The sequence below is a fragment of the Condylura cristata genome, unplaced genomic scaffold (assembly GCF_000260355.1).
Source record: "Condylura cristata isolate star-nosed mole 26May11 unplaced genomic scaffold, ConCri1.0 scaffold00014, whole genome shotgun sequence".
In the NCBI taxonomy this organism is placed as follows: domain Eukaryota; kingdom Metazoa; phylum Chordata; class Mammalia; order Eulipotyphla; family Talpidae; genus Condylura; species Condylura cristata.
In genome coordinates, this window is record NW_004567115.1 from 24778575 (window position 1) to 24790272 (window position 11698).

An 11698-nucleotide genomic window follows, 5' to 3' on the forward strand; every position below is an offset into this window, starting at 1 on the left:
TTGTAATTTTAAAGGATTTTTCATTGTGGCAAAATTAACAATATATAATTCACCATTCTTGCTAATTTGAAGTCAGGTTCTGTACCTCTGCATTATTGTGAAACAGATTACTTTTCATCTTGTGTTATTGAAATTTTGTACCTTTTATATAACTAGGTCTCATTTTTCACATGTAGCCCCTGGAAGCCATTAACACTGTTTCAATAAGTGTGACATATTTATATTTCACATTTAGTAGAGAGCTACATTATTTATCTTTCTATGCTTTATTTATTTCACTTAGCAAAGTACCGTCCAGGTTCATTCATGTTATTGCAAATGGCGGGATTTCATTTTTATGTCTGAATAATCATCCATGTATGTGTGTTTTAATTTAATTCTAGAAGTCAAGGCTTAGAAACAGTGTATAGAGAGTAAAACAATACATACTTCACTGTAGTCTAATAAATAGAATAAAGTAAAATATAATAATATAAAATATAATAAATTTTTAGTAAACTAATGTATGGCATTTTGTTTATCCATTCATCTGTCAATGTACACCTTCTTTATTACTTGACAGTTTAATCATAACATACTGTGCTGCTTTTAACAGTTTTTGACTTAATGTATATTTAAAGGATACATGTTTTAAAAGGTCAAAGGTGTGAAGAAATAACTTGGGTGCCAATTCTGATGTTTTCCTATTTAGTACCCAAAGATGATATCTTCAGAGGCATTTTCAGTTATCATGGCACAGTTGCTTGGAATCAATATGGGTTTAACCTACTATGACGTCTATAATTGTGAATGTCCAGCGACTATCTGCATAATGAATCCCGAGGCAATGTAAGGTGTTAGTTTTATCAAACATTTATCTTCTTTTGGGAAATGTTTGCAGCATTCCTGGATATATAATATGTTGCAATGTAACTGATTATTATTATTCAATACTCATGCTCCTATAAAGTTTATTAAAATTAATCTATATTTGATATTTTAGAAAATATCAAATAGCTTATAGTTCTATAGCCAATGTTATAATATGGAAAGAAAATGGATATCAATGCTGACATTTTGGTGTATGTTATAGTCTTGAGGTGAAATTCATTCATTTTTACATTATGTAATGTGTCCTAGATATTATTTAATTTTTTCTTACAAATGCTTATCAAGATAGACATATCCAGTGTTCTTATATTGGCCAATAAGAGTGAGAAACTTTACAAACTGAAAAAAAAGAATACCAAAATATATATAACCTATGATAGCTACTAAGAGGGAAATTGATAATAAATTCATAGGCAAAATAAACTTTCTAATGAAATGACGTAAGAAGGTTTCTCTGAGGTAACAATATGTCAGAATCAAAAGAGATGGAATGAATTTGGTCAAGTAAAGAATCCGTTGACAAACCTGCATGGTCAACAAGGAAAGTGATCCTCTGAAAGGTGCTTGTAAACCTCAGTAGACAGGAATTAGGGGCACTGGGAGATGAATAAAACAGGAAATAGGACTATAAAAACAGAATGTTTTAGACATAGTAGAAAAAGAAAGTAAAATATTTTGAGTCAAGGGAACAGTGGTACAAGGGTACAAGGGAGTAAGTCTTGGAGGTAAAACAGGAAATGCTGGAAAGAGCCTGACCCTGCAGTCATCATGTGAGAGATGGGGGTTTGCAATAAGCAAAAACATTTCCACTTGTATGTGCACTGTGAATAATAAAAATTATCTTTAAAAGTGAATGTAAAATACACAAGAAGGAACAATAATGTGCTGATTTGGTAAATGATGATTCTCAAAATAGCCACAGTAGTTTATGGAGATGGAAAGAAAAGGAGGTATCAAGAATTATTTGTAAGTCTGTGGATATCACAACTGTATCATTTAAGTTGAGATTGTTTCAAAGTGAAACAAAATACATTAAACAGTACATAGACTTATAGCAATCAAAATAAAAAGTTAAAAAATAAACAAAGGATCCCAGGCTTATACTTTTAATCTAATTAATGTTGAAATATTTTGTGTCATTTTGTTACAAGGAACAAATAATACAGATGTTCCTTTTTTTAAAAAAGATTTATTTTTATTTATTTATGCCTAGTAGAGCTGGGGTGTGGACCAGAGGGAGGGGAAAAGGATTCACCAGAGACAGAGTGGGGCGTAAAACAGGTGCATCTATGGAAATACATTACCCTAGAGGATCAGTTGGCGAGACAGGAGAGGTCTGATGATCGATGTGGGCCAGCTCCCTGGCAGATGATGGAACTTATGACACAGTGGCTGCTAATAACTAGATAGTGCTGAGACTTCCACCCCTGTGCCATGAGGGAGCCTCTAATTTTGATAGTTCATGAACAAAATTAGCTCTTTTGTCCCTTCAGTTTTCCACACAAATTCTGAGGATGTTTTTTCTTTTTATACATAATGGGTGCTCCTGGTAATACTCATTATATAGATAGATATATGATGACAACAATCATGAAAATAATAACTAAAAAATACTTAGTTTTGTTTGCCAAACAGTGTTAAATGTTTTAATATGTTACACCTCCCTCACGTTCATTTCCTCTTCTTTATAGATGTCTGTTATATAAAATTATAATAGAAAAGAAACTTTCCCTTTTATTTATAACTTACAAATGAAAATTTCTTCCACTCCTTGACTCTTCTGTAAGAGAGGTAGTACAGAATTCAAAGCACTTTATTTAGAAGTACTACTTTGACACTGATTGTATTCCATTTATATGAGACATATAATTTAATTTTAGACGTTCCCGTGGTGTAAAGTTTTTTAGCAGTTGCAACATGGATGAATTTAAACATATAGTTTCACAGCCTAAACTTGAATGTCTTCAGAAGCAGACCGATTTGGCAAGGGTTGTTCAAGGAAGAAACTCAAGTTGCGGAAATGGAATTTTGGAAGCACCAGAGCAATGTGATTGTGGCTCAGTAAAGGTTAGTCACAAAAATTAATAGTTCGTCTAAAAAATTATTTTTGTTTTTTCACACCATTAAACATAGTTTTTGACATAAAATGATTTTAAACAAATGCTGCACTCTTATTAGATACTTAAGATGAGGAGATATGAGGCATGCAATGACGGATATTCTAATTTTGGAGGATTGAAAAACTAGGTATGGGTAAGTGTAGCATGACTTAAAAACAGATTTCTTTTCATTAATGGCAATATCCACTTTTGGGTGTCACAAACATCAACAGTACTATCAATAGTGCATCATCATCTAAATCATCTTTTGAATTTCTGAAAGTGACTGTATTGGTTCTCTTCATTATTAAGTGTCTGCTGTTAACTTCTTCATCACCTAATTTCAGTTCTTGCATATGGAGTAAGTTCAGTTATAAATAATTTTGAGTTGCTTTATATTTTCAATTATATTTGTAAGATAAATTCTGTATACATTTTATTGACTGTTTCATAAATTTTGATATTTTAAAATATTCCATATTTTCTTAAGAAGATATAATTTGTTACTAATTGTTCAGAACAAAAGTCTGCATAAATTGGTTACATATTTTTGTAGTGAAAGTTTCAAATTTTATGTGTTACTCATTTTGATTGACCTTTCAATACTTGAGAAATAATATTGATAATTAATTCTAACTATACAACTGGATTTGCCTAATTATAACTATAATTTAGTGAATTCATGCTTTAGATGTTTTACATAGTATGGAACTTATTTATGATTCCTGTATCTTTCAAAAAATTGAAAGTTTTACCTTAGAATAATAAGTATTTTTGTCTCTAACATTGCTGTCTAGTTCTTATTTCATCTCATATGTATTAATTTATCATAAGTATCTACACATATACATATATTTGCTTTTATTAATTTTTCCTGATATTTCTCCATTCTCATTCAGTTTTCCTGTACTTTCAAGTTCAGTATATAATTTGGTTTTAAATTATAATTAAATCAGTCTTGATTTACAAGATTATCACCTTATTTCTTGGGGATTCACCTTTTTGCTTGTGTTTAAATAACTAATCAACTTCAGTTTAAATGAAATAAAATTTAAGTAAATTTAACTTGAACTAAAATTGATTCTTAATCCTTTGCTTTTACTAATGGCCTCTTTCTGTCCCAGAGAGTCTAGGATATCTCATCACACTTGGTATTATAAATTCTTAGGCTCCCTTTAGATTACATAATTTTAAAAGTAATGTTGGGTGTCTCAAAATTTTTATGCTTTTTCTAATGTTTATAAAATCTTTATACTTTTATGTTTATTTTGCAACACTTTAGTTGAATTTTTATTCAATTTATGAGGGTTTTGCTTCCTTTCCTTCTCTTTACTTTCAGTGAGTAGTGGGCATGTACATTCTAATTCCTGTATTATTCTTTCATTTTTGTCATATATATTAAATGTTAATCACTGTTAGGGCCAATTTACACTACAGTTACAGAGGTTACATACCAATTAACTTATGTCACATTTTTGTAAGATAGTTCGTTTCTGTTTTTTTACTCTTTCATTAGCTTGTACTATGAAAAATATTGAGAAAATACTTTACCTATTCTTTTTGCCAATGAATACAGTTATTTATTTGGTTGAGAGTAACTTTTATTTAACTTGATTATATTTGCTTGTAGGATTGCACTCATCAAAAATGCTGTCGAGCTGCAGAATGTCGTCTAATTGGAAGTGCAAAGTGTGGTAGTGGGCCATGCTGTAATACAAATACTTGTACGGTAGGTTTTTCTTTTTTTAAGATTTGTTTATTTATGCATACAGAACTGGGGTACAGGCCAGAGGTGCAGGGGCAGTGAGAGGACTCACCAGAGACAGAGCGGGGAGCAGGGCACGCTGACTGACGAAGTACATTGCTAAGGGGAGCAGCAGGTGGTTAGGGGAGGTCTGCTGCACCATGTGGATCACCTCCGGGGTGGGAATCAAACTCTTGTTGAAGTGGCTTTAGCTTTTTAGTACTGTGCTTTAACCTGCTGCACCACCAGGGAGGGCCCTTGTATGGTAGGATTTTAAGCTAGTGCAGTGTTTTATTATATATGCCTTTTTGGTCACTGTACATGCAATTTATAGATTTAAACTTTTCAACACATCAACTATTTTACAACTTTGTGTCCCATGTTTATTCACAGTTGATTGCAGAATTCAAAGAACATCCTTATGTCTTTTTCAAATTCCTTAATGCTACCTTTCACTTAATGTTTCAGTTTCCATTCGAAGCTCATCCAGTTATTATATTCAATACCAAGTTCATATTATTTAAGCAGTATGAATTCACTTTGGTCATGCCCAGGGGGTCAAACAATTTATGACTAAATTACAAATGAACCCCAAAACACTGGAGATAATGGTTTTTAATGAACAGAAAATAATGATTTTAAATTTCATCATGAAAGTATCAGAAAAGGAATCCATGTTAGAATAGCCAGCAATGAGAAGCACCTTAGTTTCGGCAAAGTTTCCTGGTACTGAAAGTGATTGAATTCTTGACACTTAGGAAGATTTCCTCAACTTTTTTCACCACATTTAAGGACACCTGTATAGTTGTCTTATAGATTGCTTCATTGTAACATCCTACTTTTTGTGTGTGACTTTTAGGAGTTTATGCCAAGCATTAAAAACTGATTAATTACAGGTTTTCATTGTCAGATGTTTTCTCTCTGTCAGTGAAATCGCTGCTAACATTACTGCATGCTGTTCTATGTGTTTTCTTTTCCACTCTCTAGAGTAGACCTTAAAGCCAGTGGTTGTTTTCAAGGTGCATGAATGCAGAGCTCAGCCTAGTGTTTCTACTTTTTAGCAACAAACCTTTTTGCTTTTACTTTACCTGAGGTCTCCTTTTGACTTTTGTTTCCCAATCAATAAGATTTAGAAATAAGACTTTTCCTCCTATATTCCAAAGTATAGTTATTTTAGAACAGAGGTACTTGTTAAATTTGGTCAAAAGAAAATTCACAGTAAAGGTTAATAAGCTGGTCTTCAGGGTAACAGCTGAATGTTCCGTTAACTTACATTAATTTATTATGCTATAGCACAAAATTTGGTCTTTTCTCTCATTGAGAGGCTCATAGGTGTCTTACATTCTGATCTCTTTTTTTTATTGGTTATAAGCATAAAGACTTCCAGTTTTGTTTAGTACCTACCTTCAAGTTGGTTAATATCTACCAATAGTATTTGAAATATAGCAATAGATCCAAATTATTTCTTACAATTTTCAATTTAATAAATACAAATTCAAGTGCAAAGATATGTGAAAACTAGTTTTTATCCAGTGTTTTCTAAGACCTAACAGTGAAAAATATGTAACTATTAAAATTTTAATTAGTATTGCATATTATGATTCTGTATCTGTAAGCTTTATATTGATGATTACTGGCCATGCGAAGAGAAGCAAACAAACATTAATGAAGTTTAAGTAAAAGACAAATCTGACTTCATGGTCATATGGATCTTTAATTCAAACAAGAGCAGTGTGTATGTATTTATTGGATGTCTCTAATTTTTGTTGATAGTTTCAAACAAGCTTTATCTCCCTATGTGATATACCTAGCTTCTTACAGCTCCTGGTTTTACTAGTCCAATGAGAGTAGAGGGATCCCCCCTTTCCCAACATGTCAAACCTTGGTATTAGTGAAACCATTGACTGATCTTACTGAATTAAACCTCCACCACTTCACCAACTGTTGTGTTAGGTAAAAAGTATACTGATGATCAACCTGAGTTATAAGGAGACTTGTGTGGATTTTAAACCCCTCCTGGTAGAGGTAGAGCAGGTCCTGAGAGGAAAGCCAGTTGAAATGAAAAAAGATGCCCATTGAGCATTATTTTAGGAATATGGTAAAAACTAGAACCTGATTCAGTATAACATTCAGGAATACAAACTGATTCTCAGGAATCAAAAAAGTGAAAAGTAAATATGAATAATAGTATGTCAATTATATTTTATTTACCTTGAAGATAAGATAAAGCTAGATTTTAATCAATGGTAATTTCATTAGAGTCTTCTGATTTGAAAAGTTGAGGTGAAATTCACATAACATAAAATTCACCATTTTAAAGTCAACAGTGCAGTGAAAACTAGTATACTGACATGGCAGTGCACTGTGTAAGCTATCACCTTCCTTTACCTAGTTGCAAAGCATGTTCATCACTAAACAGGAAACTACCTACAAATTAAGGAATTGCTCCTCTTTCTCACATCTCTTCAGTCTCTTCAGACAATCATAACAATCTGCATTATATCTCCATGAACTTGCATATTTTGAGTATTTCCTATATGTTGAACCAATATGTGAACCATTGTATCTGATTTTTTTTTTCATTTAGTCTAGAATCATTTACCTGGTAGCATATTTTAGTATATGATTCCATTGTTTGCATATATGCAGTTCATCTATCTATACACTCACTAGTGGACTTTTAAATCTATTACACTAGTGCTTTTAAATAAATTCATAATATAACTTTAAATAGTTAAAAGTATAATAATAATGCAAATGCAAAATGCAAAGCTCTTATTTAGATATTTTGCATTTTTGTTTTACTGCTAAAAATACATATTTCTTTGTCTCACAGATACTCAAAAGAGGACATGTATGTAGGAAAAGCACAGATCCCTGTGACTTTCCGGAATACTGTGATGGACTGTCTGAGCTTTGTGTACCTGATATGAAATCTCTCAATTTAGAGCCATGCAATAATGGCACTGCCTATTGCTATAATGGAATATGTCGAGATCCAGATAGACAGTGTATAGAGATATTTGGAAAATGTAATATTTGTATCTTCTTTTGTTCTGATGGTTATTCTTAAATATTTATTTCTTTATAATTAGAAATTCTCCAATGACCTTACAGGGTAATAGCCTTTGTCCTCAATATGGTTGCAAAACTTGTGAGGACAGGCACTTGTGTGTGAGTGCATGTTTAATCAAGATATACTTAACATATCTTAACATATACAATTCTACAGTGATTAATTTGATGATTTTGACAATTATATACACTCTGTTGACCACCCAGACTTGTTGAGCTAAATTTCCTATTGCTTTACCAATCTCTGTGTCAGGTAGGTGTACTTTAATGATCATCCTGGATCATGAGGACATTTCCATTACTCCAGAAAGATCCCCATGTGTTTCTTACCATCCTTTCCCATGTCTCCATCCCCAATAAAAAAATCCCTTTCTGACTTCTATAGCTATAGATTACTCTGTGCTTTGATTTCATATAAATGAAATCAGATGGTTATCTTTGGTATATGGCTTCTTTCCCTTGACATATTTTTGATATTCATTCATATTATGTGTATGAGTAATTCATTCAACATTTTTTTCTAATTTCAGTAATCATTTAGCCATAAAGTGGCTAAATTTTAAATTTTAGAAATTAATCTAAATTTATAAGTAAAATTGTAAATCAAAGCAACTTTGAACTATTTTAAAAGGTAAAATAGACCTCATAGCTATAGGACAAATGTTATCAAAATATTAGTCAAATTTCAGGTGATTGGAGGTCAAGAAGTACAATATTAGAATTTTAAAAAGAGTAGTGACCGAAATCTCAATCATTTCTCCATAAGATATCAATATTCCTAATATCAAGTAGGTAATTTTTTAAGTGTTTATTTTTGTATAATAAATAGACAATACCAAAAACTTATAATAGACCACACTGACTTGGCATTCCTGTTGTCTAGATATTTTTATATTTACCACACTTTTAATTATTTTAATTAGGTGAATAATTGGAACTTTATCTTTTCAGTTGCTAAGGTTTCTTCTCATCTATGTTCACAAGAGGTGAATATTCAAAATGACATATTTGGAACATGCGGCAGAGTGTGTAATTTTGCGTAGGTATTTAAAAATTATATATTTTCCAATTGCATGTTAATGTGTATTTGCGTAATACAAAGCTTCTTCATACAAATGTTCGAAGATGCAGTGTATATAATAAATTTACATGTTGCAGTATATATATTGATGCAAGTTCTGAATGTTGTGTTTATGGTCTGAATAACATTATTACATTACCCTCCTGTCGCAAACTGTATTTATTACCTTCCATATTGTGGCCCTAAGTGACATCTGGATATTGTTTTTGCTTTAACTTCCAGGAATGTGTTTTGTGGAAAGATTGTTTGTCACTGGACATACACACACTTAGTAAAATCAACAATGTTTGATATTCAGTATACTTACCTTGGGGGTCATATATGTATGTCGGCAAGTATAAGAAATAATTCTTTCGGAACCATAGATGTCACTTTTGTAGAAAATGGTACTATCTGTGGTGAAGGAAAGGTAAGTAAAACTGGATGTGATTCTTGATTCACTATAAAGTGAGTGTGTGTGCAGGTGCATGTCTTTGTGGAGAGAGACAGAAAGTATACATGCGCACAAAGAGAAGTTAAGGTCCTTAAAAATTTATAATGAATAAATTTTGGTAACACATTGTGACCTTAAGGGGCAAAAGACTCCATTTGTGTTGGTGAAGGAAACACTTGCTTTATTGCCTATCGTTTTTATTAACAATTTAATTGTAGTTGCAAACTTGTTTGTTCACACTTGAGAATCCTAGTCTCCTCATTGGACCAGGACCCAGCCGGTAATAATTATATAAAAAAGAAAAAAAAATACACCTAAAAAAAGGTAGAATAACCTGAATAAAAGGAATAAAATAAAACTAACCCAAGCCCCTTCAAAAATAATCCAAGTATTTACTCCTGTTCAGGTTGTCATGGAGAATTAATTTGTTTATAATGAATATACAACACTTACTATTGCATAAGCTACAGCCATGAATTTTCCAGAAGTACAAAAAAGTATATGTGTTTAAACATACATGCTAAAAATAAGGCCCCCTTACAGGACACAATAATAAAACAGTTTCATTTATTTTCATTTAAATAATTTGAGAAATAGATGAAGTACTTTTTAGCTGAAACAATGAAAAATTTATTGACTGATGAAATAAGTACACAATTTACTCACATCTTAAAATTATTCACATTGATAAACATTATTTTCAGAAATAAAAAATTAGAGGAAATGGAAGACCAAGTGAACGTATCTCAAAATGGGAAAATATATTCTCATTAATAATAAAGAAGTAATCAGAAAGGAACATAATGGTACTAACTACTATATAAAGTAATTGTTGTCCTGTAAAGATAATTTAAAACAAACTGAAAATTATGTTTACAATAAATAAGCATATTTTTGGTATAACATAATATGGTAGGATAAACACGTAAATTTATTAATTAACCAATAGTAAAGAAAAAGCATGAAAATTGTATATGGTTTACAGCCAAATAGGATTTGTATTTTTTCCCTAGATTTTGGCACAGAGTTCCTAAACTCCTTGGAATTTTCTGTGTGAATGAAATCTATTTTGTTATTTATAAAAATCCCTTTCCAATGAAACCTAAGTTTATGCTAATGTTGTGACTGGGTGGAACTTCTAGACAGCTTGAAAAATGGACTAGTCATAGAAATGATCAAATGCTTAGAGGCTGGATTTGCTAGACACATTTATAGGCACTAAGGAAGGGGAGTTCTGTGGTTAGTAATTAAACTCAAAATAGTTACTCAACTATTAACTTTGATTAAAATTTTTGTTGTTGGTTGTTTTGACAATTTAGTATTGTCAAGATGGAATTTGCTTATCTGTCCAAGAAGCCAAAAAGAATGCTAACTGTGACTCAAAAGAAAAATGCCAAGGACATGGGGTATGTAATGATTACACTAATTTTTAAGTATAGTTATTTTAGTGTATATCAGTAACATTATAAGCATAAGGTGCAGAACATTTTTACGTGGAATTTTAAAAATTGTATTTATGGAAATTGATATCATTATTTATATATATGTACTTAATTAAGGTGTTCAGTCAGATTATTTTAGGCCTCATGAGCTAATAAGCTTTGAAATTTGTATAAAGTGCAATATGAATTATTCCATTATTATAATGCTAGTTTAGGATAATGAAATTTTGGAAGTGGATTTAATAAGGATTTCTTACATAAAAATATAACTTGTCATTATATGTGTGTTCGTATATGATCAAACACACACATATTTATATTATGCACATTACTTATGATTTGATATTTTTATGGGAGTAGTTTCTTGTCATAAAGATCTATTTAATCTTTCCAAGGCTTTCATTTATTCCTTGTAACTATGGGTGCTTTGGGGGGGGGGGGTGATCTGGTGACTACATGTGAAGGGGTTAATCCTAAACTCTCCAAACATTAGGAAGAATGTAAAACAGTGGCACTGCAATAGCAGTTAAGGTAATAGAGGTATATTTTCTTATGTAATGTGACTGTACTGTACTTGAAAAGTCATCCACTATGGTTGCCTAGCAAGACTGTATTTCTGCCTTTCCTACTCATTTTGATGTGGTTTTTTGTCCTTTATGGAGGAGATTTTGCCTCATTTTTAGATCTTTCTCAGGAGAATTATTCCAATATAATTGGATATTTGTTGTGCTGTGGGAAGAATTGAGTTCAAGAAGTTCCTATGACACCATGTTGAACTGCCTTTCTCTCACATCTATTTTAAAATCTAGAGCAATTCATATTAAATTTTAAGCTCCATTTATATTATAAAATTTCTATGCCATCCTAGATGAAAGCATTTCAGTTTTATCTATAATGTTGCCTACTGTTATTTAAAATAATGGAGACAAATTCAAGAAAATCTTTTTTTTTTTT

General features: G+C 31.3%; 1 protein-coding gene across 1 annotated transcript in view; it reads left to right on the forward strand.

Annotated features, from left to right (window-relative positions):
• LOC101622418 (disintegrin and metalloproteinase domain-containing protein 18-like) overlaps positions 1–11698 on the forward strand; it is a 42972-nt gene that overhangs the window by 19368 nt on the left and 11906 nt on the right. Inside the window, exons 11-17 of the mRNA XM_012724780.1 lie at positions 692–828; positions 2751–2937; positions 4600–4698; positions 7550–7745; positions 8740–8827; positions 9092–9278; positions 10622–10712. Coding sequence (XP_012580234.1) covers positions 692–828; positions 2751–2937; positions 4600–4698; positions 7550–7745; positions 8740–8827; positions 9092–9278; positions 10622–10712 — 985 coding nt within the window. The remainder of the gene's footprint in view (positions 1–691; positions 829–2750; positions 2938–4599; positions 4699–7549; positions 7746–8739; positions 8828–9091; positions 9279–10621; positions 10713–11698) is intronic.